Source organism: Drosophila takahashii, chromosome 3R, assembly GCF_030179915.1.
Source record: "Drosophila takahashii strain IR98-3 E-12201 chromosome 3R, DtakHiC1v2, whole genome shotgun sequence".
Lineage (NCBI taxonomy): Eukaryota > Metazoa > Arthropoda > Insecta > Diptera > Drosophilidae > Drosophila > Drosophila takahashii.
This window is the reverse complement of record NC_091681.1, coordinates 37825866-37847542: the sequence shown is the minus strand read 5'-3', so window position 1 is coordinate 37847542 and position 21677 is coordinate 37825866. Positions and strand designations below refer to the sequence as shown.

Sequence of the window (21677 nt, the reverse complement as noted above, 5' to 3'; positions counted from 1 at the left end):
ATCAAGACGGCCGATGGCTTTCTATTGTCTTTGGCTATGAGTGAAAATTAAGTGACAGGCCGAAATAGCTACGACTATTGGCCGAGAACAGCAATCATTTGGGGTTTGTGGAAATATGAGCCGACATAAATTTTGATCGAAATAAAATCTGTCAAAACAATAAACAGTTGCTATGGATTGTTGATGATTTTTAGGAGAATAGTGCTGATTGGATATTGAAAATCAGATTTCTATCATTTTTGTTTAATTAGAAAATATTTACCGTTATTTAAAACAAAATAAATAGTTATTTAAGCGTTTTATTATGTTGTTTGTAGATAAATAACACAAAGAATAAAGTAAACAGTCAATAAAATTTGAATTTAAAAATATTTACTCAAGCCATAAATGGCTTCAATGACCCAAAAAAATATATTTTTATTAACAACTTCCCAGGTGTTTCTCACCTCATCCGAATGCTCCGCTGGCCCCATTTATAATGGTAAACGGGGAAATTGTGGATGTCAACAAGAGTTCCGTGCCAGAAGCAGCAGCAGAAGCAGCTGAGTGAAAGATGGAGAGAAACGTGTTAACAAGTAAATGTCATGTCCAGAACTAGAATTCCAGAGCAGGACGGTTGGCTGTTAGCTGGTGGCAATGGCCAAGACACGAGATGTCACCGAACCACACAGAGCAATAAATAAATAAGCAACGCCAGCAGTAACAACAAAGCATCAAGAACAAATTCTTTGTTTGTTTTCCTTCTCTTTTTGGCTCTCGCATATTTATGTCAGCCAGATTAAATATATCCGAGCTTATATCAGTAGCCAAGGGGAACTGGAACTGGACACACAGACAGTTCGAGGCAATTAGACCGGAAAAAAGCCATCAAGTAGTTTCGGGAAAAATCCATAGTTGAAAGTATTAATTAGTGGCACTTTTTGGAAACTCAGCAACATGACTCACCTGTCAGCGAGGACGACATTGCTGATGCTGCAGTTGGTCCAGGTGATGGTGCCCAGCATCCTGACAACCAGTTCGTCGTCCGTCACTCGGGCCATTGACAATTTCGAGGGGCTCAGCAGCCTGTCCAAACATTTTGACAGCCCCATTCCCAGTCCCCCGATTCACGACTGGGACGACGATTCCACCACACCCAACAATGCCACCAGGATTCTGCGGCGGGGCAAGCGTTATCTCCAATTCAGCAAGGGATCACGTATGTCGGTGCGTATGGCATCCAGTTTTAATTGGCTCCCAATCACAGGGCCCTCGATTTCCCCTTTCCCCGCAGTGGCGAACCAACGGCAAGAACAATCTATGGACCATCAACACGCTATGGGCCTACGGCTACGGGTTCCGCACCAACTATCCCTTCCCCTCCATCGAGGAGCAGAAAAAGGATAATGCGGTATTCTTTCGCCTCTTCAAGAGGGACCTCTTCTCAAAGCTAGAAACCGCTCTGGATGGGTAAGTTCATATGTTACAAAAAATATTATCATTATCATAAATCATTTGCTTTCGAAACCACCAATCTTACGTCCTAAATATAATCTGTGGGCTGGTCAAAATCACTCTTCTCCAAGATATTCAAACTGTTCACCCATTTCGATCCATCTATTAATAATAATAATCCTTATAGACATGGCTTCGATGGCCGGGCTTGCATGCTGAAATCATTCTGCACCGCCCTGAACGATGTGGATAACCCCAAGCAAAAGAGCGGAATGCTCTTCAAAATGCTCAAATTGATATTCAGGTAAGTCGATCATACATATACTCCATTTTCCAGCTTAAGAAGAGCAGGCTTTGTCTCTAATTAGCATTGTTCTGATAAGTAGTAAAACAAAACCAAACCAGTTTTCATTCTTCTTAAGAACCAACTTACTCTTTATGGCAGTTCTATAGATTTCCGTTAGTTGCGATCTTACATCGGTTACAATGGTCACGGTTCGGTTGGGCCTAATGCTCACTTTCCTGACCCTAGTGGCAGGCCAAAATCAAAATTCCACAATAGTTCACAGTCGGGCCAAGCGATATCTGGATATTATAGAGACCACTCGTATATTTGTGGGTAGCTTGGGGAGTCTTAACTACAAATCTATAGCTAAAACCAGCTTTTAAATCTATTGATTATTGAAAAAATTTAAAATCCCTTTAAAAAGTTTAAATAATTTAAATAAATTATTCGTTTAAGCATATTTTGGCAGTTAAGACTCTTTTACAGTTCTTAAATCCCCCATAGTTGCTTATAGCATAGTTTATATTCCCCTTTTTAAGTTCCGCGTTAATGCCAAGAACAATGTGATCAAATCGCCGATTGTGTGGGCCCATGGCTATGGCTTTCGAGCCAATACCCCCGTGTTGGTAAAGAGGGAGAACCGACCCTTTCGCAGGGACACCTACGAGTTGCTCCACGAGCTGATAGATCGAAGTGGCCTAGATGGGCGAGCGTGTGTCTTAAAGGCCTATTGCACCGCCCTGGCCGGCGATCATGGTCAGGGATTTCTGTTTAAGCTATTGAAATACGTGTTTACGTAAGTGCTTTGGGTACTCAATATTAATTATCCCGCGCATACACTATTTTTTTTGCAGCCTGGATGAGCACGACAAGCGACATATGCCGCATCTGCGGGAGGAGAACTGCGAACAAATCATGCACAGCCATTGTCCCTTGAGTTTCGACAGCATATCACCATATACGGACGACGTTTGATAACGTGTATAATGTACTTTTATTTGTTGCATTTAATTAAAAGTAAAATAATTCTTTAATTTAAATTTACAATGATTTTATTTTGATACAACAAGAAGTTTGCAGAATATAAACTAATATTTCAATTCCAGTAACGACAGATCTGCACAGAAAAACACAACAGCACAGTTGTGTTATTCTTAGCTATGCAAAATAAACAAACCCGAGATTGAATTGGACATCAAAATACAAATATATACACAAGCCTGTCGGTCTGATTGCCTAAAATAATATTACTCATAGTAATAAAGGCACTTCAAAGTGATTGAAGTTTTCCCCAGGGGCATTAAAAGTTCGCTCTGAAGCACAATGACACTTAATACATTGGTTAATTCAGCAGGTTTTTAATACAAATTAAAAACTTTATTTCTGCACAAGAGATTTGGGTTTCATTTGCGATGTTATAGTGAAATACCCTTGAATTTTTAATTTGAATTTGGTTCTAACCGAACCCCAAAAAAGTGAAGGTAATTTTCTAATCAAAAATTAAATATATCTTTAAATATAATGCACTGTTTTTAGCAGATAAATCAAAATTCTTTGGTACTTATTATAAGCATTGTGGAACTTAAATAATTAAATTAGATGTATTTTTTTGATATTTCTTCAAAAACTAATTTTACAAAAATTATTTCTTAAAACAATACAGAAGTTTGGGTAGCAAATAGTCGCCACCTTCTAGAAGTTACTGATTTTTTCCCCCCAGAAAACTCACAGTAAGTGTTTGTGGCTGCTGATGATATTTATTCGCTGTTGTTGCCATTTGTAATTTATAATTAACTTGTGTGCCATTTGCAGGTTTTGGACGAGTGTTTCTGTTTTTCCAGCAGCCGCTGATTGTGCGTGTGGCAATCAGCGACGTGCATTTAATTGGCATTTTTATTAAACAGCTGAAAGTGAGCAGCAGCAGAGGCAGCATACCTACTGGAAAAAAGGCCAAAAGGATGCCAGCGAAATAATAGCAAGGACTCGGTGGCCATTGTTGACCTCGTTGGATGACAAAAGTGTTCCAGCTGTTTAATGTCACCACCAGCACGAAAATGCCGAGTGGTGTTAAAATGTTTGCGGCAGCCTTTGATGCACTTGTCACGCCCACCGCCCCCAGCCCCCCGAGGAAAACCTGTCGCCCACCGCAGCGGCATTAAAAATTAACTTTAATTAAGTTGAAAAACATAAATAACATGCTCGCGTACAAGGGCATTAAATTGCAGTTGTGGGAGCTCTCAAGTCTCTAGTTCTTCGCCACAAGGATGCAGGAAAAATAGTCGGGGTAAAATAGGTAACAGGAGCTGGAGGAGTGCTATTACTCCCCATTTGGACATTGCACTATGGTCCGAGCGGCCGATTTTTTGGCATAAAGTCGAAATTTTTATGTTAATGTTTTGTATTTTTTATTTTAAATTCTTAAAGTTAATAGATCATACATATACAAACTTAAAAAAAAAAGCGTTAAAAGCTACACTAACGCTTTTTATGAGCTTTCAAAAGTACACAATCGATCAGCTGCTTAGGACTAAGAAATTGGCGCCATAATATTTTCTTTACGTTTGTGCAAAAAAAAAAAACTTCTTTGTCCCGACTAAATTAAGTAAATTATGGAAATGAAAGATCAAGCTATGTAATATTTAGTGTGTATAGTACATTTATGTGTAATCTTAGTGTTCGACCTGTGTTTAATTTCCAATTTATGTGTATTTTTATAGAAAATTAAAATTTGTTCCCTGTATTTAGTGGGATAAAACTAACGACCCGACGTCTGCCCACAAAAACTAAGTACGCCAATTTGTACATATACATGCCGTTTTTCAGCGCTAATAAACACCTTTTCCCCGTTCGTCCCCCTTTTCACGCAATTCCACACTATTCAGGGACCTTAAAGTTTCTTCGCAGCGATCTCTAGGATATTTGGCGCAGCAACAAGCGAAAATTTAATTTTTTTCGGATTGCATTTCTGTAAAAATTATCAATTACCACTTAAAAGATGATAAAACATCAAAAATAAATTTAAAAAAGTAGTTATTTTCAATTTTTCTTTGTTAAGCATTCGTAAGAGAAAGAAAAGGAAATGTCTCCCTTTGCTTATAATTCCGTTTAAAAGAATTACAAAAATTATTGTGAGTGTGAGGTTTGAAAGATACAGAGTTGCACTTTTAAAATGTTTTGAGTTACATTACATACGAAGAATCCGTTCGTCTGCAAAATAGGTTCAAAGTTTGCCAAAAACAGATTTTTTCCAACTTTAATATCCTTTTTTTTAGAATCCTTGGGTGTGAAAATTTTTTCGAGAGCACATTTTGAGCGCGATTATCTCAAGCAAATAGGACTTTTAAGATTTCATCGAGGTATTTAAAAAAAGGTTAAATTTTATAACACAGTGTAGTATTATGAATTTGCTTGTATGGGAGGCAAAAGAGGGGGTGGTCGCACAGACTCAAAAATTTGTTTGCATACTATTCTTTGTAAAAAAACAGAATGTGTAAAGTTTGAAGTCTGTGACTCAATTTTTAGAGTTTATGCCAAAAAAATTGACTTTTGGACCATAGTGCATTGACCGCAAAACTTTAAGCACTTATTGGGCCACAACGTTGTGCGAGTTATATCCAAAAAAAAAGGGTAAGAAAAGGGTAAGAATTCCCACATACATAGTTAAATGCACACGCAGCAACGAGCTCGTGTCTCGGCCTTAATCAAGTATTAATTATCTTGGCGTGCGTTGAATTGCAGCATTAAGAGGTCAACTCCTCTGCTCCCAAACCTCATCAACTGACCTTACTTTACTTTACTCGCATGCACATTACCTTTTCTCGTTGTTTTTTAAAAGATTTAAAAAAGGTATATTGATTTCGGTCAAAATAAGGAGCTCCTAACGAATGATACCGAAAATCAATATATTTGTATTTCTTCTGCAACGGAACAAACAAAAATACTACCTACATAGTATAAAGTATTTTCAGAACTTAATAAATAAAAAAATATATTTTTTTTAAATATACCTGGAATACTGGGTACTATTTGTACCTTAGACTGAATTTCAAGCTGCACATTTCACTTGTTACTTTTGCTGACAGCACAAACGTAAATGTCATTTTGTTGTTGCTTCTGCTGGTTGCAGTTTAATTTTCTCATTTGCTGTTAATGTTTGCATTTTTCTCGTTTTCTTTCACATTTTTCCGAGTTTGTGTGAAGTGTATTTTCGCAATTACAATTAATTTTAAAATACCCTGGAAATGTGCAGAATTCCCATGGCAAGTGACAATTAATGGGGTGGAGGTAAAATAGTAATATATAATACGTTAGGGACAACTGTACAAGCGATTATTAAGATAATTAAAATTCCAAGTTTTTAAAGGACTTTTTTAGCTTTCAAGAAAACCACAGAGGTAAAAAGTTAATTGTAAATTTATTGAGTAGAATTTTACTTTATTTCTTATCTGACTTCAATAAGTACAATTGAACCAATAAAAATAAATTAAAAATTTAAAGTGGTCTCAATACAAAATTTTAGCTGGCACTTTGAATTTTATTTATTTCATCTTAATCTGCCAATTATTCCATTCATTTTTACACAATTTTTGACCTCTTTAGCTGTATTGTAAGCACTTGCCAAATGAATAAATGTCAATAAATTGTTGAAAAGGTAAAAGCGTTTCAGTGTTTGCGAAAAATACAAAATGATAATAGCTGGGATATCACTAATAGCAAATAAATATTTTAACTGCCAGCTGGTTGTCAGCATGGAAGCCATTTTAATCACTTAGGAAAGTAGGCAATTTACAGTAGGCAGCCGTTCGCCATCTAAAATTAATATTACCAGACAGGTGTGGTAAGTTATTTGGCCTCCGCCCCGATTTTCCGATTTCCAGAATGATGGTATGGGATTGGCCCTGCAAACAATATGGACGAGATTAGCGCACACCTCGGGTAATTTATTGGCCGTCAAGGACCTACGAAATGCGCAACTAGCAACTGGCAACTGGCTCATTATGCATGCGAAAAGGGCCGAAACCAAAAGGGGAAAGGGGGCTGGAAAACACCATCATCCTGGCTGCATTTCCATTCATCTGTATTCCACACTCATTCATTCATTAATCGGACTGAGGTGGAGTGACTGGCATGCAAATTGATTTGATGCGTTGTCAATTAAAATGTGCAATTAATTTCATTTGGTTTGCCTCACATTATCGAATGTGTAATTGGATGGGGCGATGGGCGATTGGCGATGGGCTTTGATATTGCCTGATGGGATTGGCGGGGGGGATTAGAGATAGAGATAGGGAATATAGACCCTGACAGCGGCTGCTAATGAGCTCAGTTAGCCAATTCAGTTTGTGGCCAGGATCGCGTGTGCGTATATGTGTGTGCGTGGGCCCATCTCAGTCGCTGTGTGTCTAAATTAAACCGTCTATGATATGGCAGAGAGCATGGCGTATACGCAATTAGTTAGTCAAACGCTGATTGCCGCACTTTAGACAATGCTACTCAAACGAATAGTGACCTAACTTTAAGCCCTTAGATTGAAGTTAAACCTCACCAATTTTTAAAAATGTTAATAAACTCTAAGTTGAACTTAAAAACTTTTAAAAAATATTAATATAATCCCTCACTTTGTAATTAAATTATACACCTCTTTGAACATATTACTATAATTCCTCAGCTTGAAGTTGAACTTAAGAACTCTTAAGAATATTAATATAATGTCTCAGTTTAAAGTTAAATCAAAAACTCTTAAAAAAAATAAAAAAAAATAATATAATTTTTAATTTCACTTGAATGTAATGATATCTGAAGCACCGTTCTTTATTAGTGCACCTTAGTAAACAAATATCTTGAAATATATCTTAAATTTGTTTGCTATTCCTGGTACTACCCACTTGACTGGCATTATGAAAACCAATATGCCTAGGCGTAATTTTAAAATCCTAAGACTCTCGACATCAGCGATTCGGTCTCGTTTGCCTCTTTCGCCGTCTCCCCAAATTAGTTCAAGGATTAGTGCAATAAAACTAACGTGCCATGGATTTGCGCAGCCCTTTTGTTGACTTAGGGGAACTGGGGGGCGGTGGTCTAGGGAAGGGGGAAGGGGAAACGTGGGCATGTCACAATTTCCCAATTAGCTACTCATTGAGATAAATTTCTTATGCAAATGATGACAAGGCCAAGTAAGGCGATCCGTGGAGAGGGAAAAGCGGGGAAGAAGGGGTGTGGACAGGCGGCGCTGGAGTGGCATTGGCATCCAAAATCCCCCGAAAACCCCTCTATCCCCTCTATCTGCTAACTGAGCTGGCTGGCTGGGGAGTTTGGGACTTTGAGTTGGGGCAACTACGCCGGTGGACAGCGGCAGAGTGACATTGACTGACTCGCGATGACGAAGACGCAGCAGCAGCGGCAGCAGCGGCACATCCTTTGGCTCACTCTTCCTAATTGGCTGCTGACATTTGCCAGCAGAAACAACTGAAACACCAGAAACAGCAGCGGAAATTACAGAAAAAGAGCTACAGAAACACCAGCGCGAAGCTGAGTAAATTTGACATAATTAAAATACTGAATCCCAGCTAAGAGACGACACGACACGAATTTCCAGACAGACAGCTCGAAAAGTTTTTGGAAAAAGAAATAAAAAATAAAAGGTGTAGCGCGCGCATTTTGCTAATTTCTTTTGAGTGATTAACCCAAGGTGCTAATTACATTTGCCAACTGTCCCATATTTCGTACAGAAATTGTAGCAATCCCATGACGAAATAGGGTTCCCGTTAAGATCCACAAGTTCAATGGACTTCAACACTTAGGTGTGAAATAATTTCAGAGTCAGTGACTTTGAAACGAGAGCTGCTAAACCATAGATCATGATCTAGAACAGAATTCTCTTGAAGAAGATCATGACTTATCTTGGAACTTTCTTGAAGCAAAAAACCTGTCTCTCGGCCCGTTTTAATTTCCCCTTTAAGATCCAAGGACGTGGCTTTCTTCGAGGCACTTTTTCAGATGTCATCTGTCCCTTTGCATTTGCCGAAAATTTAATTATAACTTGAATTTGCTTAAGGCTCTACCTCGCATACAAATGCAAACTTGTTTTGTTTGGTATCTGGGTGCGATAAAATTCACTCGAGAGCAGAGCAGCGTCGTCTAGAACTTTGTTTGGTGTCCCAAAGGGGAGGAAACGTAGGACGTGGCGCAAACAAATGCAAATTGCTCATACGCCGTGTGGACCAGCAGCTAACCGAAAACCGAATGCTGGAAAGCCGAAAAGGAGGGCGAACAAACGACACGGGGAGCAGAAATGGCGCTTATTAAAGTTTGACTTGTACTTTTGCATATTTTTTTATCATTATTCTATTCGACTGGCTGGATGGGGGTGTGCATTGGGGCAAAGTAAAAGTTTCGGATAACAAAAATTAAGCATTGCCTTTTGCGTTCCATGATAATTGCGAACAATAGAGGCAAAAACAGGGGGAGGGGGAAGATTTAGGGACGGGAGGAAGGGTGTAACCATGTTAATGCTTCCGCATTTGCGTTCAGCTGCAACATTGCACCACTGCTCGAGCATGTGAATGTGCGTGAGTGCACTGTGAAAAATTTAGAAGCTTTATTGGATTTATTATAAATATTAAACGTTGAAAGCCAAGATAAATCTTTAAAAATAGTCAAGCACTCCGGCTATCAGATACCCGTTACTAAGCTAAAGGGAGATGAGTTTTGAATGCACTGCTTGCACTGCTTACACTGTCTGCACTCCATTATTTGCTCATAACTTTTTAATGAATGGTCCGATTTAAACTTTTCTTCTACATTTTGATAGGTTTTAAAAAACACAACAAAATGGCATTTAAGCTTTTACAAAATCTGTAAATTTAATATTTTAATCCCTCTTTTTCCCCGTGCATGTCCATATAAGTGTGTGTCCTGTACACATGCACAAGTTTGTGTGCCAGCGACATTCACGCCTCGCTGCACTTTTTACATGCTGCATGTTGCCTGCGGGCATTAAGTGTGATTTTATGCGATTTGTACCAGGCAAACACCCGTTCAACACCGCCCCCTAAGCCGCCCACTTCCTACCGCCCCTCCTTTTCCCTCTCAGTCGACGTCACTAGTAAAAGAAAAAACCGCAGCAGCAGTAGAGGCAATGCTAGAACCTTTCCCCCGCACTTCTTTGCTAATTTACATTTGACAAATGTTTTGCATGGTGCAGAATTTTTGCCACTGCTGCTACGACTACCACGACGACTGCTGTTCGTTAGTACGAGTGCCCCCTGTACCCCCTGCACCACCGCCCTTGCCCCTTGGTGTTTTGCTAGCTGCATTTGTTTTCATTTGGTTTCTCTGCTGACATTGTTTACAGTTCAACTTGGTTGGAAATTAGTAAAAATCTCACACGAGCACCAGCCACAGGAATAAAAAAGCGAGACAATAAAAATACCAGCAGCGAGGAATCGAAAAGACTAAAAAGTCAAGGAGCACAGGGGAAATTGCCAAGGAAAAACTAACTTGAATTGATGCTGCTTAACATTGATTGCAGTCACGAAAATAAAGCTTTAATCTTTATAATAATAGTTTGTCCCAAGATATTTTTTTTACCAATTTAATTAGATGGATATCTTGGCCATTTTAATGAGTTTGTTCCACATCTTTTTACTGCAGTCACTGTAGGTTTTCCAACAATTGGCACCGGCTTTTCCGGCATTCCTGGCAAGCAGATACTTTTCAGGAACATTATCCAAAGATGGCCTGTGAAATCGTTAGAGATAGGAAATGTCCTGTTAACCCAGAAAATAAAGGAAAACTTACACCAGTACTGTATTCAAAATTTCGCCGAAAATACTGCTGTGCACAAAGGGTCGCTGGGATATCTCACAGATACTTTTGAGCAGACAGGCACCTGCATTCCGATCTCCAAACCTGTAATGAGAATACTTTGGCGAAAGACGTTGACAGATGACTACCCAAATACTAACCGCTCCAGGCCCATTTCCATGACATCGTACAGCCAAATTCGAGTCTCGTCCTGGAACAACCCACTCTGGACACTTTTCCGCCAATCCCGGGCGGTGGTCACAAAGGACGAGGTGTTCCAGAAGCTCCACCAGTAAATCGGTATGGGCGATGGCACGTATTGCGCCTGGTAGTTGACGAATCCCCAGACCGATTGCACTACATCCTCCTGTTTGATGGGAAACGCCAGGCCAGTGACAATCTGAGGAGGGGGATGGAGAACAATTAGGAGTCGGAATGCCAAAGTCGGATCGATATCAACAACGATGGTCAACCTTGTTTGTGCCCGAGCCATTGAAAATGGCCAGGCGTTTGGAGCGACTGAGGCTTAGACCACGGGTGGAATTCCCATCTCCAGCAGCACTGGCCAAAAGGACCAAGTGGAGCAGGGAAATAGCGGCGACGGCGGAAGGATTCAGGTCCAACTGTTTGCCGCTGGAGTGCATGGTCAACTAATTTTGCAGCCGGTGCAACTTGCGGCAGCAATGGGAAACTCAGTTCTTAGTTTGCCCAAGAAATTGACAGACGGAGAATTCGCAAACTTAACAAGAAAACTACTATTCTGCACTGCAAGTAAAAGTGTGAGGTTGGGCAAGGAATTTTAAAGGACTTTTAAATAGAAATTAACTAAACTAAATATCTTGAAAAACTTTTTTTTTATTTTAAAGGACTTTTAAATAGAAATTAACTAAACTAAATATCTTGAAAAACTTTTTTTAACAAAAATAATTATGTTATAAATGTAGGGGCTGTTTTGTAGGATAAATTTGTTGTTGCTTCCTTTTTGAATACCACATTTCTTTTGATTTTTTCACCGGAGTAGAAATTAGAGTGATAAATTATTATAATTGTAGCATTATTCAACAGAACTGATAAAAATAATAAGTTTGCATGCCATTTCCAAATAAAATATAATTAAAGTCGGTCTTAAACATAACCGCAATAATTGCTGCAACCACATTATGAATATTTAATCACAAACATAAAGGCCTATTTATTCTCTAAAATTAATGAGCAAAATCGATGCTAAACAATAAAAACCGCAACTGAAGCTCTTCAGTGGCCACTCCAATGCATTGCGGCAGCTCTCAGGAGCAGTTAAGGAACATGGTTTCGATTGGAAAGGCCACCTCCTCCTTCTCCACCTCCTGCATTTCTCCTTCGTGGCCAGAATGGCATTGTGCGTAGGCCAGAATTCAATCGCCTCTGGCGGGGACTTAACATCGGATATCCAACCTCTGTCCCAGCAGTGCGAATCCTCTGTTGCCACCTGGTTTTGCCTGAAAGCCCCGCGGCACTTTGACTGCCATTTTGGGTGTCGCCTCTCCCACAGAAGATCCTCCCTTGCAGCGGTGTTTCTGGCGGTCCCTTTGTTCTGCCCACCAGCTGTAAATTGATTGCTGTCACCAATGGAAGCCCCACAGAAAGGTGTCGCCAATACAATGTGAGTTGAAGCAATTGGGAGTAAAATTAAACACAGAAAAATATTTATAAATATTTAAAACTAAGGACAGAAGATAACATAATAACTATTTTTTAGTATTTAAAAAAAACGGGTACTAAAATATTTAAAATCCAAGAGCTAGCAAAAATAAATATAGAAAATTAAAAAGGAAACCATTATAAATATTGTTTAATCTTCTGAAAGCAAACAAATTCTAATAAATTAAATCCCATTTAAATAAATAGTGAGCTCCTGGCAATAAAGAATTCTCATACATTTCCATAAAAATTAACAACTATTTAATCTGAAAATTAAAAAGCACTCCATCAAAGCGAAAATTACCAAATGTTAAAAATCGCTTAATCCTTGTGAAACCCGTAGTGATTAAAATATTTTCAATATTAACCACCTCTACATGAGCTACTGTTTTAAGCCCGGGTTTGTCGCGTTGAAGATTATTTATTGCGGTTGCTAACAGGCGAGCTGTCGGCACTGGCGACGTGAATCAACCACCAATCGCTATCCAAATACAGTAATTAAACAATCTGTTATCGGGCAGTTTGACAGTGTAGCGAAATGGCCGAGCAATTATTGGGAAGGGTAAGTGAAAAATCGACAAATAAGTATTTCAGCTGCAGGCATTTCGGATATGGGATATGTACTACCATGCGATATGCAACATCGGGGCAAAGCAGCCTAGTATTTAGCACCTTTTTAAGAGCACTTGAACTGACACAGAATCGAGTTAACGACACTCAATTGGGTGCTAATTGTACAATTAAACTTTGCCGCTCCGAAACGAGACGAAACGGGAAACCCAAATAGATGCTCGGATTGCGGGGCATCAGTTCGTTTCGGACAGCTAATGGCATCAACATATCGTAAAGTAAAAAGTCCCCATCGAGACCCCGATTCGCCTCTAATGGTAATTATCTGCTTCATAAATTCGCTCGCAATTCCGCCGTCGGCCTCTCGAAATGGCAGTGTTTTAATTGCAAAGCCCGATCGGGGGACTGACCATCGAAAAAGCGGTCCATCGAACCATCTCTCGCGCATCGAATGTTGTCGAATGTCGAAAATTGCATTAATTTAACGCATGATTGGCAGTGCCGGCAAATGGCAAATGGAAGCGTCACAGCTAAAGTGAAATTATGCAAATTTCGTCGCTGCCTTTTTTGCGATGTGAGTGCCCAGGCACGGAGCAATCGGAATGTTCGATTGCTCAATTACACTCACGAACAAAAAGGTGAACTCCTCTTTTGAGTGTCTGAAAAAACAGAATTTAATTAGTGATTGATACTCAAAAGTATGGACACTGGTCGCAATACAAAAAAGAACTTTAGAACAGTTGGTTTTAAAACTATTTCAAAGAAAACAAATAAGATAAATAAACTTATAAATCCATTAAAAATACCAAAGTTTAAGAAAAATTATTAAAACATAAAAATAGTACAAAATATTTCTTAATATTATTTAAAATTATTTTCTATTAAGCTTTTCGGCCGTTTTCTCAACCGTTTGTTAAATTTAAAGTGAGGTTAGGTAGGGTTATAGCTTCCGTTAAAATTAACAAACAGTCAAGAAATCGACCCAAAAAGTTTTAAAGGAAATAATTTTAAATATTTTTTCCTTTTGAAAAAATAGCTATTTAATTACCATATATATTTTAGCTGATCTCAATTATTAAATTTCTTACATTAGAACTCCTTCCCAGCTGATAAGTGTTGACCAAGTGACTTGTGCTGTTTTCCATTAAGGAAAAATGGGAAAAACAATCAAAGTAATTGGATGTGCTGGAGCCGGCACTCTGCTTATATTGCTGCTGCCTCTTTGCCTGATCCAAAATTACGGTCCGCCAGGCGGTAATGTGTCCCACTCAATGGTCACTGCTCCTCCTGGTCTTCCTCCTCCTCCTGCTCCTGCCTCTCCTATTTATGACCCTGTGGAAACTGGGAAAGATGCCATGCTGCGACTGCACCGACAGAAACGCTACCTGCTCTTCCCGGAGGGCTCCTCCTTCCAGCTGGTCTTCGACATCATCATACCCATCATAGACTACACCAACTATGCCATCCTGGGCATCACCTGCTCGGTGGCCTGGGAGCTGCCCAGTAAGCCGCCCAGCGAGCTGATTGAAAACGTGCTCACGCGCATCAACGACGGCACCATCGGCACTGTCCGCCGGAACGGCAGCGTCCCTGAACCCGTTCCCGTTCCCGCTCCCGATTCGAATCCGGAGTTGGACTCGTCCCATTCCCAGAATCTCGATCTGGACAATCGAGGAGCCACAGCCAGTGCTAATTGGCAGGCAGTGCACGCACCGCCAGCGAATCCACCGGCATATGCGGCCAATGAGCAGCTGGACTCAAACTCCAACTCCCACTCGTCGTACTACACGAATATCCAGAATATCCAAAGCATCCCGGCCGCTTACCCATATGCAAATGCGAATGCGGATGCAAATGCAAATGGACAGCAGCGCCAGGCGCTATTTCCCGCTAATTGGCATGCGCGACAGTCGGTCGCAAAGTGGCAGCAGAGGGGGCAGGGGGTGGGGCAGGGAGGAGCAGTGGGGTCAGGAGCGGGAAGGGACAACTGGTGGACGAGGAACGGGCATCGGGTGCAACAGAACTGGCAGGAGAAGCAGCGCATGTGGGGCCCTTCCAAGTGGGAGTAAGTGAACTTCACATATAATAACTAACATCTTTAATTTACAAATTTCTTTAAAACAAAAATGCAATGAATAAGAAATTGTTTATTAAATCATTTTGTATATCCCTGAAATACTTTTAATATTCGAAATACAAAAGTCAATTTTACAAAAATAAATGTTATAAATTGCAAATATTTAGTAAACAATTATTTTGAATTTATAAAATAATGGCTCTAAGGAATAACTTTTTAAATAAATAATTATATTAAATCGCTGGAATAAAAATTAATGGCTTTAAGGAAGTTATTTTCAAAAAATTTATTATAATAAATTAATAAAATAAATTTAAAAAAAAGTGTTAAGAAACTTTTAGAGAGTTTAAAATAATTTAGCTTTTAAAAAAATTTATTATGCTTATGGAATTCTTTTAAAATTTAATTTCCAAAATAAAGAAATGATCTTTGTAAAATAAATCTTAGAAAATCGTTAAAATTCAAATGACCAATTTAATAAATTGATTATTTATTTTACAAAAAACTTCCTTAAAATTAAAAAAAAATCTTTTTAACTATTTCGCAGCACTAACTACAGTCAGCGACCGCGACAGGTGCTGCGAGCACCGCCCAAACATCATATATATCCTGTTTTTGCGAGGCGCCGGAGACGAAGAAGTGCGGAGCAGGATTCCCATTTCGAGCGACTCCACCTGCAGCAGCATCTCAGCTCGAGGCAGCTGCTCTTTGGCAAAATCGAACGCCTTTACAAGTCGTGAGTTCGAGACCCACAACAATTCCTAATTTCTTCAGTGGTACAATAAATCCGCAATTCCCCAGGCGACGACTGAATGGCACCTCCTGTGTGCAGCGAGCTCTCTGCGAATCCGCCCAAAGGCAGCAGCAGCAGCAGCGGCTTCAAGGAACCAATTCGGCCAGGCCACAAAGCTTTATAATGGAACTACTCTCGGCCATTTTCCAACTGCCCCAAAGCGATGACGTCGAGGAGCCAGGGGAATTGGAGCTAATGATTTCCCCCCATTATCTGGAGGCCCATCGACAACAGGGCGACTGTCGGCAGCTCTACGGCGATTGCAATCACACATTCTGGTTGGATTGAATGGCAAAGGCAAACAATAAATACTAGGAAACTAAATAACATAGAGTTTTATTAACATTTGTTCAGGAAAAATCAAAGATTAAATGGTATCTTTCTTCTTTTTTAATCCTAATCATACACCCCCTTTAAACGAACCCTAATAGTTCTTCCCATTGACAACTAACCCAAACAAGCTAGTCGGATATTGTGAAAGAAAGATTGTGCAAAAGTCATTTGGAAGTTTCTTCGCTTGCTGAAAAGCTGAAAGCATTCCTCGAGCATTTAAGTTTATCCCCGGAAAAACTGAGACTAGTGATCACATTACTTCAACTTGAACTCCCTCAGCACTATCGGGGAATCGGAATTGGAACTGGAATTGGAGGAAGATGGTAGATGGAAGTGTGCTACTTTCGAGATGCCAACGAATAAACCAAAAGAAGGGAGCAAAAGTTGGGAGCGTGAAAAAGTAATTTGAACCTTTAAATAGACCAATGAGCTCACGGAGCAAAGGCAAAGGAAAAAGCAGAAGCAAAAGACGCTCTACAAGACAAACTACTTGCCAAAACACAAAAGACGAAAAGTGTGAAAACTAATGAAAGACAAAAGGAGAGCGAAAGAAATTTTAAACTGGAAACTTTCTTTCTGAATGGTAAGAGAAGGGAGGGGAAAGCGGAGGGCCCCACTTACAATTAACGGCCAAGTTGCAGAACGCTTCTGCTTCTGTTTGGGCCAGAGCATCGCGATACTTGGCCGACAGTTGCCGTATGGACCGCAAGTTGGGAAAATGTCGACGCGGAAAAAGAGGGCATCCATCGCTGGCAGTAAGGAGGAAAATTCCCCAATAGGTAATTGCTGGCTGCTAGTACTCCTTCTGGCCAACTTGGTTAACTTGGCCGAAGCTCTGAAGGCCGGGGAATCCATCCAGTTGGCAACGGGCAGCCCGTCACTGGGCATAAACAATGCGGACAGCAGCCTGGAGCAGCTCATCGAGATGCGGCTGAATGAGTCGGCCAACCCATCCGTCCAGAGCAGCCAGTCGCAGGAGCTGTTGTCCCGGAAACGACGCTATTTGGTATTTCCGGAGGGGAGCTCCTTTCAGATGGGTAAGTCACAGGACAGTGGTGTAGCTAGATGGAATTTCAGGGGGTTTTTTTAGTGGGAACTCATATTTTACACACACTAAGAAATAATCAAAAATCTTGAATTAAGAGCAAATGTACTTGAAATAAGAGAAAATGCTCTTGAATTGAGAGCAAATGCTCTTGAATTGGGAAGAAATGTTCTTGAATTGAGTTCTTAAATGGAGTTTATTTCAACTTAAAAATGTCGTTTTATTTTTAAGAATATTTTAAACCCATAAAGACATCAGAATGCTCTCTGCGCAGTACTTTTGTAAATCATTGTTATCTTTTTAAGAAGTGGGGTAAAGTTCCATTTCCTCTACGCCACTGCCCTAATTCATGCAAATCACACGCCTCAATTACCTCCGCCTCCCCATCCGTTTAGTGTACGATGAAATTGTGGGAGTGGTGGACCATACGAACTACTTGATTCTGGGCATTACGGTGGCTCTGGCCTGGGAGCTGCCCAGCAAGCCGCCCAGCGAGGAACTCGACGATCTGCTGACCAAGTTGGAGGACGGAACCATAGACATCAGTCGCAATGACACCGTGTCGAATATAACCTATGTGGATGATGCCTCATCCTCATCCACCACTGCCAAGCCCCCGGACTACAAGCCAAACTACATCAACTTGTCGAGTTACGGCGGCGGCTCTTCGAGTGGCAGCAACTCCTACTACAGCTCCTCCCCGACTGTCTTCCGCACTCCGATGCATCCGTCGCATCAATATGCCGACAGCTATTACTCCCGTTACAAGGGGGGCAGGCGCAAGGACAACCACTACTACTACAGCCGCCCGGGGGGCAGTTCCAGCAATCCGTTCGCCAAGTGGGCGCGGCCCTACACTCCTGCCCAGAACTCACGCTATCCCTATTGGGCACTCAACTCAAGGTAAGCTAAGAAAATATTATATAAAACAGAAATATTTAAATAATATTCAAAATAAATAATTTACGATTTTTAATCAATTTTTGAGACTTAAGGAAATAATCTTTATTTAAATTTAAATATCGCTTCAATATATTTCAAGTATTTTCCATTAAATTTTTCTTTTTCTTAAATAATTGATTAAACTATATGATTTTCGACCTACTTTTCAGACTCAAAGACCGCTACTACGGATACAAAAGTCAGCAGGCGGCACCACCGACGGCGCAAAGAAGACAGGACAGCAGCAGCACCACCACAACCACCACCAGTCGACCCACTCGGAGGCCGGCACCTCGTCACCATCACATATATCCGGTGTTTGGCAAGCGCAGCATTCCGGATGCAGCCAATCCGCATCAACGTCAGCGACGCAGTGGAGTGGCCACCGAGCACGAGGACAGAATGAGTCGCCTGGAGCAGCTCCAGATAAAGCACCATCGCAGGAGCCGACAGTCGTTGTATGAACGAGTGGAGAAGTATCTGGACAAGTAAGTCGGATCTCAATGGAAATGGATTCATATCTCTTTGATTTTAAATAGGATATTAAAATTATTCCTTAAAGTAGGTGATGTCACATGCCAATCTTGCATTGGGCACACGTCCATTCTTCTTTGTGTCGCTATCCGCACATTGCATTAACCCCTGCCTTAAAGTTAAATATCTTGAAGTAATTAAGTCATACATTCATTTTTGGAATGCCAACTGGGGATAATCATTAGTAATCATTAGGGAATTTCGTTGAGGAATATTTATCTCGTTAATTAGCTAACCGACTTACTCCATCCATCCACAGGCGCGGTCACCATGGCCACCACTGCGTGCTGCGCACCCTCTGCGAAACGGGCCAGAAATCGGAGGAGCAGGAGCCCGGCACCTTCGTGGGCGAACTGATGCGTGCGGTATTCACCATTCCGGAAGCCATGGACAACGAGCCGGTTGCCTATCGCGACACCCACTACGACAAGGCCCACGCCTCCAAGCAGGACTGTGCCGCCCTTTATCCGGGCTGCAAGCAGTCCATGTGGGAGGCCCAGTTCATACAATAAACACCCATTCCCCAAGTCTCTTTGAAGTTTTTTATTCAGCTCGGGTTAGTTCCACTTGCCGCCCATTAGCCAGGCCAGAATGTTCAGCTTACACGAGTCCCGAAACTGGCGATCACAATCCTCTGCATCCATGTGCATGATTCGGGAATAGTCATCCTCCACGCCAGATGCGGTGGGTAATCTAGGATTTTATAGGGGGATTTGTTAGATTAAGATATTTTGGGATCTCAAAGAAATGCTACCAATCAAATTAAAAGAAATACATTCCGAAAATATCCAATTATTTCTATTAAAAGTTAATTAACTTACGTAAAAACCAGTCTCACAATATCATGTATCATGGAATAACCTCGAGGCAGAAGTAGACGCTTACTATCACAAATGGCCCTTAAAACACAGGCCTTAGCATTGATTCCCAAACTGAAAAAAAAACACAACTGTTATAAAGAAAAAACTCCACTTTAAAAGCTCAACTAATCCTTACAGCTTACTAAACCCATCGAAATGTTCGAAGAGCTGCCTGCGATCTCGATGTCCGTTATAATGTCGCAGATCCTTGACATGCGCCAATTCTGGATAGTGAGCTGTTTCATGGGGTGCCATATCGGGATCGTAGGGATCATCGAAGGGCTGCGACCTCACATCCTCATAGGGTTCCACCTCGGGATCGTAATATTCCCCACCTGCAGATCTGTACCAACGTTTCGACCATTTTGGCGACTGCGTGGTCCATTTGCTCCATTTTCCTGGTTGGCTGTACTTCTCATAGTTGTGATTCGCTGGCGACCAGTTTTCGTATCGATTACCATATTTCGAATAGTGTGCCCACTTGGCAGGATCCACATAGGTTGGTTTTGGGGGCCTCACATCGATGCGGTGCATTGGCTTGGGTTTCTTCAGAGGCGTCGCTTTAAATCTCCAGTTAGTTCCCGGAATCCAAACGTAAGTGGGTTCCGTTGTGGTCTTTGGTTTCTCCGTAGTCGTCGTCCTCTGACGATATCTCTTCGGGTAGACATCCTCGCGTTTTGTGGGCACAGGATAATAGCAGGCCTGCTCGATATTCATGGCCACTCCTTTGGGATAGGCTGAGATGAGACCTTTACTCAGCTGCCCGGTAAACTTTAAATTCGATCCAGGTGGAAATAACACAAAGCGCTTTTGTCGCGAAAAAACCCGATCCAACACATGATCAAGCTCCGTTTGATTTGACTTTCCTTGAGCTATGGTCAATTGGATAAATCCAAAGCTTAAAAAGATCAACAGATCGAAACGCATTGCTGACAAGTACTGATTGAGATATCCAAAATGAAGACAACTAGTACCCAAGGGATTTCAATTGATTTTTTTGGAGGTGCTAATTGCACAGCCAACAATTGAAGTACTTATCTTAATAAGACTCGACTGAAATTCGTGATTAGAGGCTTAAAACTCGTATTTATTCCACTCGGCCGCTCAACAGCCAAATCAATAAATTCATATTACACTTAGTTTTTAGATCCGCTGCACAGTCATCGGGCTCTTGGTCCATTATACGACTATACTCATCTTCCAAGCCATCCAAACGGGGTATACTTTAAAAAATATTTTATATAAAAGACCCATTTCACCATAAAACCGAAGAAACTTACGTGAAAACCACACGTAGCATATCCTGAAGCATGGAATAACCAGGTGGCAGGAGTAATCTCTTGCTGTCGCAGATGGTGCGTAAAATACAAGACTTTACATCAATGCCAATCCTTTAGGAGGTATAAGGTCATTAGAAAAATTTAATAAAATAAAATTCAATAACTACCCACAGCGAACTGAGTTTGGTGAAACGATCAAACAAAGATCGGCGATCTCGATGGCCATGGTAATGATGGGAATTCCAAGCTCCACTGGGATTTCCCCGACTCCATTTAGTTTCCCACTTTGGTGAGGGCGTAGTCCATTTCGACCACTTTGCGCTGTTTTCATCGAATCCCTTCCACTTGTAACTCTGCCATTTTTGTTCCTGATTCCACTGTTGCCACTTGTACGGATTGGCATAGTTATTATCATCGATACGATGGGTCTTTGGAGGCGGTTGCCTCCATTTGGGCCTGGGCAAAGTCTGAGCCTTATAACGCCAATCGGTACCGGGTATGTAGACAATCGAATCGGGAAGCTTTTCCGGTTTCTTGGTCGTGGTCTTGGGTAAAAACCTCTTGGGGTATATATCCTCCACAGCTCCAGGCACCGGAAAGTAGACAGCTTCCTCCAAGACGAAGTTTATACCTTTTGGATAGGTGGCCAGCAAACCTGTGGCAAAGGAGCAGGTGAATTTAACAAAGGAACCCGGCGGAAACAAGACCGCTCTTCTCCTTCGACTAAAAACTCGAGGCACTACATCTTTAAGCTGGGATTTATTGGATCTGCCGATATCTTCTCCCAAATTTGACCCAAAAGCGGCATACAGCAGCAACAAGATAAAGAGCTTGGCTCGTAGCATCTTAAGCAACTGAAAGGCGTAAATTATTGGAGTTCCATTCGAGAGGCCAGTTATTCTGGCAGCCGTGCTAACCGATTGCCCAAATATTTAACCACATCTGATTGATGTCTTGATATATATTTACGGAGCTCATGTATCCATTAACCCATCGACCCAATTTGACCAGCAATTGTGGGAGTTGTCTGTTTGTAGA

General features: G+C 41.0%; 6 protein-coding genes across 8 annotated transcripts; 3 read left to right on the top strand and 3 right to left on the bottom strand.

Moving 5' to 3' along the window:
* Nucleotides 1-816: 816 nt before the first annotated feature.
* Nucleotides 817-2718, top strand: LOC108065548 (uncharacterized). Of its 3 annotated transcripts, XM_070217240.1 has the most exons (6): nt 817-1206; nt 1274-1449; nt 1622-1738; nt 1899-2049; nt 2260-2516; nt 2575-2718. In XM_070217240.1, exons 1-6 carry the CDS (start codon nt 937-939, stop codon nt 2693-2695), a joined length of 1092 nt encoding a protein of 363 aa, XP_070073341.1. In that variant the 5' UTR covers nt 817-936; the 3' UTR covers nt 2696-2718. The 3 variants fall into 3 exon arrangements, with proteins under 3 accessions (XP_070073341.1, XP_017009046.2, XP_070073343.1); XM_017153557.3 differs by lacking the exons at nt 1899-2049; nt 2260-2516; XM_070217242.1 differs by lacking the exons at nt 1899-2049; nt 2575-2718 and having other exon boundaries at nt 2260-2426.
* Nucleotides 2719-10317: 7599 nt separating this feature from the next.
* LOC108065577 (HDC15381) lies at nt 10318-11169 on the bottom strand. The gene is made up of 4 exons (XM_017153590.2): nt 10999-11169; nt 10687-10925; nt 10520-10630; nt 10318-10459 (listed from the first exon to the last, which is right to left on the bottom strand). The coding sequence occupies exons 1-4, from the start codon at nt 11167-11169 to the stop codon at nt 10318-10320; spliced, it is 663 nt and encodes a 220-aa protein (XP_017009079.2).
* Nucleotides 11170-13010: 1841 nt separating this feature from the next.
* On the top strand, nt 13011-15972 carry LOC108065538 (uncharacterized). Its single transcript, XM_017153546.3, has 4 exons — nt 13011-13092; nt 13869-14840; nt 15400-15588; nt 15654-15972. The coding sequence occupies exons 2-4, from the start codon at nt 13930-13932 to the stop codon at nt 15931-15933; spliced, it is 1380 nt and encodes a 459-aa protein (XP_017009035.2). The 5' UTR covers nt 13011-13092; nt 13869-13929; the 3' UTR covers nt 15934-15972.
* Nucleotides 15973-16658: 686 nt separating this feature from the next.
* LOC108065546 (uncharacterized) lies at nt 16659-19016 on the top strand. The gene is made up of 4 exons (XM_017153555.2): nt 16659-17015; nt 17419-17926; nt 18136-18453; nt 18759-19016. The coding sequence occupies exons 1-4, from the start codon at nt 16697-16699 to the stop codon at nt 19009-19011; spliced, it is 1398 nt and encodes a 465-aa protein (XP_017009044.2). The 5' UTR covers nt 16659-16696; the 3' UTR covers nt 19012-19016.
* A 40-nt stretch (nt 19017-19056) lies between these two features.
* On the bottom strand, nt 19057-20286 carry LOC108065559 (uncharacterized). Its single transcript, XM_017153572.2, has 3 exons — nt 19496-20286; nt 19321-19431; nt 19057-19192 (listed from the first exon to the last, which is right to left on the bottom strand). The coding sequence occupies exons 1-3, from the start codon at nt 20284-20286 to the stop codon at nt 19057-19059; spliced, it is 1038 nt and encodes a 345-aa protein (XP_017009061.2).
* A 99-nt stretch (nt 20287-20385) lies between these two features.
* LOC108065570 (uncharacterized) lies at nt 20386-21484 on the bottom strand. The gene is made up of 3 exons (XM_017153583.3): nt 20811-21484; nt 20640-20750; nt 20386-20582 (listed from the first exon to the last, which is right to left on the bottom strand). Exons 1-3 carry the CDS (start codon nt 21482-21484, stop codon nt 20447-20449), a joined length of 921 nt encoding a protein of 306 aa, XP_017009072.2. The 3' UTR covers nt 20386-20446.
* Nucleotides 21485-21677: the final 193 nt, after the last annotated feature.